The following is a 4628-nucleotide window of genomic DNA, read 5'->3' on the forward strand; positions in this document are numbered from 1 at the left end:
GGTTCTCCAAAATGTGACTCCTATGTTTACAATGAAAACTTCGTTATTATATAAAATCGCACTGTCCCTATATACCTAAAAAATCACACATAATCTGAGAGTATTTCTCTTAGGAATAGTATTTCTTCTGGTTGCGAATTATTAGAGTAATCAAGCACGGCCTTATTGAATAAAGAATGGTGAACCTTTTTCACATAACATCCGTTATCTTTATTAATTGGATCATGCTCTGAGTAGATAAATATTTACCATACATACATATACAGGGAGATCGATTCTAATCTTCCACGCTTTACGGTGGCATATTCTAAACCCAAATAATTACGAAGCATTATGAAAATATAGTCTAAAAGTGCCTCCTAGCAGAGATAGCGTCTCTTAAAAGTGCACTCGCTCAACCAGTATTTATTTTTTGTTCACCAATGTATTGTAAAAATATGAAACTATGTATGCACGTTAGGTTGTTAGTTCACACTTGAACCTAGGGACAACCCAGTAAAAAAACTTGCTATTATGAATACAGGGGAGATCAAAAATTTTGACCGGTCGAATCTGCGAGGTCTCCGTCTTGGGGCTTTTTCAAAAAGTTTCCAAAAACTCCTCAAAGATGCCTGATGAAAAGCTTCGACTTATCAGGGTTTTTGAACGCCTCCTGTTCCTCTTCTACCATGTTATTCTCCATAGGTTGTCGCTAGGTTTATTAAGCCTGTGAGTACTAGTATACCGAGTTTGATCCGTCTATAGTTTACCAGTCCGACATGCTTACATTGCGTTTTGGAATTTTCGCTTCAACTTAACTAATACCGTGACATGTTTGTACTTCTCAGCTTTCACCCACGGACTAATAATAAATGTAACCTTGATGTTTATGATGAAAATATCAATAGTAGCACATGGCTAGCAACAAAGGGAAAACCCATGATTAGCTTAGGTACTTACCCCAACTGCCATTAAGATGGGATGCCAAGTGAAGAATTCAAATTCACCTCTAAATGCCAGCTTCAAAATGAGATACACAAAAAGAACTACGCTCACGTGTGCAAGTGAGGTGAGATGAGTCTTGTATGTCACTTCCTCTTTACGTTTTTCAACTCGTTTTCCCGAGAGTTTCTTCCCGACATCTTTCTCTAAGTTCGGTGGAACGGCAGGTTCTTCAATTGGAATCGGAGGCATTTTGATGACAACCGAGGCCGCCGTTGCAGTACTGTTAAGCTCGAGTTCTGATTGTAGCGATTGTTCATCGTTGTTCAAGTTCCCGCGTCCTTCATCACCTGTTTCGCTATTGGCTGATAATTGAATAGTACTCACTTTAACAATGTTCTCATTTAACATCTTATATTTACGTAAATCCGGAGTTTCCAGTTAAATCTTAAGCCGAAAGTAATTATAAATAGTCTGATATTTTCCAATGTATACGTAAGTGCTTGGAAAGAATTTCAGCAAAGCCGACACAGACTTAAGTACTTCACTTACTATACGGCACGCTTAAATGCTGTAAAAACTATATTCTTGCTTAGTAGCATGTTAAGTTTATCAGTATACATGACCCATAAATATTATAGCAATATCAATTATTTGTGATAATCATTTGGGCTCGCTGTTTTATAAAGAAAGAATCTTCGCGGTAATGAGTATTACGATGCACATGCGTCGAATATAAAAAAATGTCCGAAGCGTTCACTTCTGTGAGATGTTTTCCCCATACATTTCCCCATAGCATTTGAAATGTTTAATTACAGATTAAAAATATTTATTTTTTTATCTGTTACAATGAGTTTCGTGTCTTATTCTTTTCAGTTTATGGCAAAATAAATACAATTGAGTCCGGATATAACAAACTTGAAAAATGAACTAAAACTGGTTCGTTATATCCGGAGTTTGCTATAAGCGAATAATAATACAAAAACACGTGGTGTATTTTATTTCGTTATTTTTACATAGAGTAGTAGAAGTTAGTAGGTATGAGTAAAAAGAACACAAAAAGATAAACAAAATTCAATTTGAAATCTACTTCATAGTCTGTAATTTTTGTTTGTTCATTTCTGCTGCAAAAATAGATGTTATTTATGTAGTTTCAAGGTCACAAAAGGACTGCCAGATATGATTAGGAACTTGGCGTTATTGTAGAAAATTCCGAGTTTCTGACAATTTTTTTGTCATTTCATAAATGGTTGGAACAGCATTAGTGTCTACAGTAGAATACGTTTCACCTAAATCGTCATCTTTCTCATTATCGCTTAAAGCTGTAGATGAGGTTACGGAGTCTATAATTTGCTCATCGGTCAACATTTCTCTTGTAAGAATGCCATTATCAATGCTCACATATTCAAAGAAATTGAAATCACTCAATTTCGTTTTAACTTGTTTTTCGCCAACATTGGGACATCTTCGCCTGTGTCATACTCGTAGTCAGAGTATACTTTTCTAACCATTTGTTAAGTGGAATTTTATCGTCTGCTTCATAAGCATTTTCTTTTCTCACAAATCCCCCATGCTTACAGCAATTTGCAATGTTTTTTCTGCTTTTTGCCAAGCTCTATGAATGAAATTGACTGCATCTAAGAGATTTATAAAAAATGTTCTCTAACGTTTTCATAAGAATAATTTTTCACCGGCAGACTCTCCAACAATTTTTCCAACATATTATGCCTCTTCTTGAAACGCGCTTCCCAACTTTTAGAACAAGCAAACTCTTTGTTTTTGATTTTACTTCCCATTTCACTAGCATTTTTTTGCAAAACACTGCCACTTATGGGAATGTTTTCTTGTCTTTTTTGAGTAAACCACTCAATAAGTCCCTTGTCAACCTTTTCATGTGCGGATAATTTTAACTTCCTACATCTAACATTTGTTTTGTCATACGCTGATAAAATGTTATCTCTGTTTCTCCATATTGGTGCAACAGTAGACTTTCCAAGTGCTAATTCCTTACAAATGTCACTCTGCTTTACTCCACTTTTTATTTTGTTAATAATCTTGTACTTTTCATTTAGTGAAAAAGCTTTGAGTTTTTGTTTTTCCATTCTAAAACGATTTACATACATAACGCGGCAAAAAACAACAAGTCACTGCCTGTCTCTCGATCTCACTAATATAAACAACTCCTCACGATTGGTGTTGCTGAGCAGCGAAGTTCGTTATAAATGGAAAGTGAATATACAACATCATATATTTAAACTCCTAAACGTACTTTGTATTACATATCAGTCTCATAACTGAGAAAAACGAAAGAACTTTGTGCATCGACGTTTTCCGAAGTTATAAAATTTTCTTCGCCAAAAAACCTCTTTGCTCCTGGGGGTCAATACTTCCACATTGATCTGCTGAAACTTCTGTAACTGTAAACATACTGCAGTCAAGTTAGTTAGCTTATAAATCACTTTATAAAGGCTTGATAGATGAAATGATTGATTTAAAAAGATGAAAACAACTAGGCGTTTCTGTGCTCTATGAGTGAGGAACAGCATACAGATGTTACAGATGATACAGCATACAGTGTGTGATCTATGAAGCGAACCGAACCAAAGATCTCACACGTTGGACGTGCTAAACATGCATCAGAGACAAGATACTTGTCTCTAACCCGACATGCGAAATATGAAAATGTAGCATTTTCTCCGAAAATATTGTTTATTCTTCGATAGTTGCCGTTAGACAATTTGCGGAATTTGAAAACTTTTTTGAATTTGCCCAAACAAAACGACTAAATTGGCACTATATTTATTTGGATAAGCTTGTTATAAATAACACAAATGAGTCACTGATTTTCGATTAGAAGGCAGCCTTAAAACTGTTCAAAATACTGTCCTTAATTTCATCACTTTGACCGCACACGAATCCTGAAATCGATGCACCCTTACGACCACAAAATATCCCCCCTAGGGGGTATGTCCTGTGCTTACGAGTGGTTCATAGATAAAGACGAGTGGTTCTCGATGACGTACTACTTTTTACACGCGCTTCCTTGGTAGGAAGCGGGTGTAGGTCATTGCTACCTGGGTAGGTTTAACTTATATACCTGGACAGGTATATAATTTAAATGTGTTTAATTCAGGAATTCCATCCGAACTAACGAATAATATGCATATTATGCAAGAAATTGATATTGATTGCCCATAAATAACTTTTAATATCATAATTCACAATATTGAAAGCACTGCAAGTATTTAATCACATTTACAGTAATTTATTTAATAGTAAGTTCGTTGGGTCACATTTATATTAAGTAGGTACCTACTTATGTTTCCGGCCGGCACACCGAGCTCATAGATAAAGACAAGTAAAAGACCGAGCTTGTTCTGGGGCATTTGTCATTTGTCTCATTCATCTGATTCTTAAGCCTCCGTCGCATGCATCCGTTTATACGATGATACGATGGTACAAAAGTGTCTCTATTGGTCAAAGATTTTAGACGTTCATACGATCCCAATTTCTAGCTGTCCCATGCTTTAAATATAAAACCAACTTCAAATTAACGAATAACATTATAAACAATGAACATGAATAAAATATTTATACTCATATATATTTCGATATATGCCAAGGCTTAAAGTAGCAACAACGCTACACATAGAAACTGATGATGGTGGAAAACACCGAAACGTATTTTAATTGATAAATAGACAATA

The 4628-nt window shown here is 35.3% G+C and overlaps 1 protein-coding gene across 1 annotated transcript in view; it reads right to left on the minus strand.

Moving 5' to 3' along the window:
- The window catches only part of LOC109542890, a 3009-nt gene extending 1494 nt beyond the window's left edge, over positions 1 to 1515 (minus strand). The window contains exon 1 of the mRNA XM_019912345.2: positions 940 to 1515. Coding sequence (XP_019767904.1) covers positions 940 to 1332 — 393 coding nt within the window. The 5' untranslated portion in view covers positions 1333 to 1515. The remainder of the gene's footprint in view (positions 1 to 939) is intronic.
- Positions 1516 to 4628: the final 3113 nt, after the last annotated feature.

The sequence above is a fragment of the Dendroctonus ponderosae genome, unplaced genomic scaffold, assembly GCF_020466585.1.
Source record: "Dendroctonus ponderosae isolate FM_Combo_2020 unplaced genomic scaffold, Dpon_F_20191213v2 Dpon_F_20191213_7, whole genome shotgun sequence".
In the NCBI taxonomy this organism is placed as follows: Eukaryota; Metazoa; Arthropoda; class Insecta; order Coleoptera; family Curculionidae; genus Dendroctonus; species Dendroctonus ponderosae.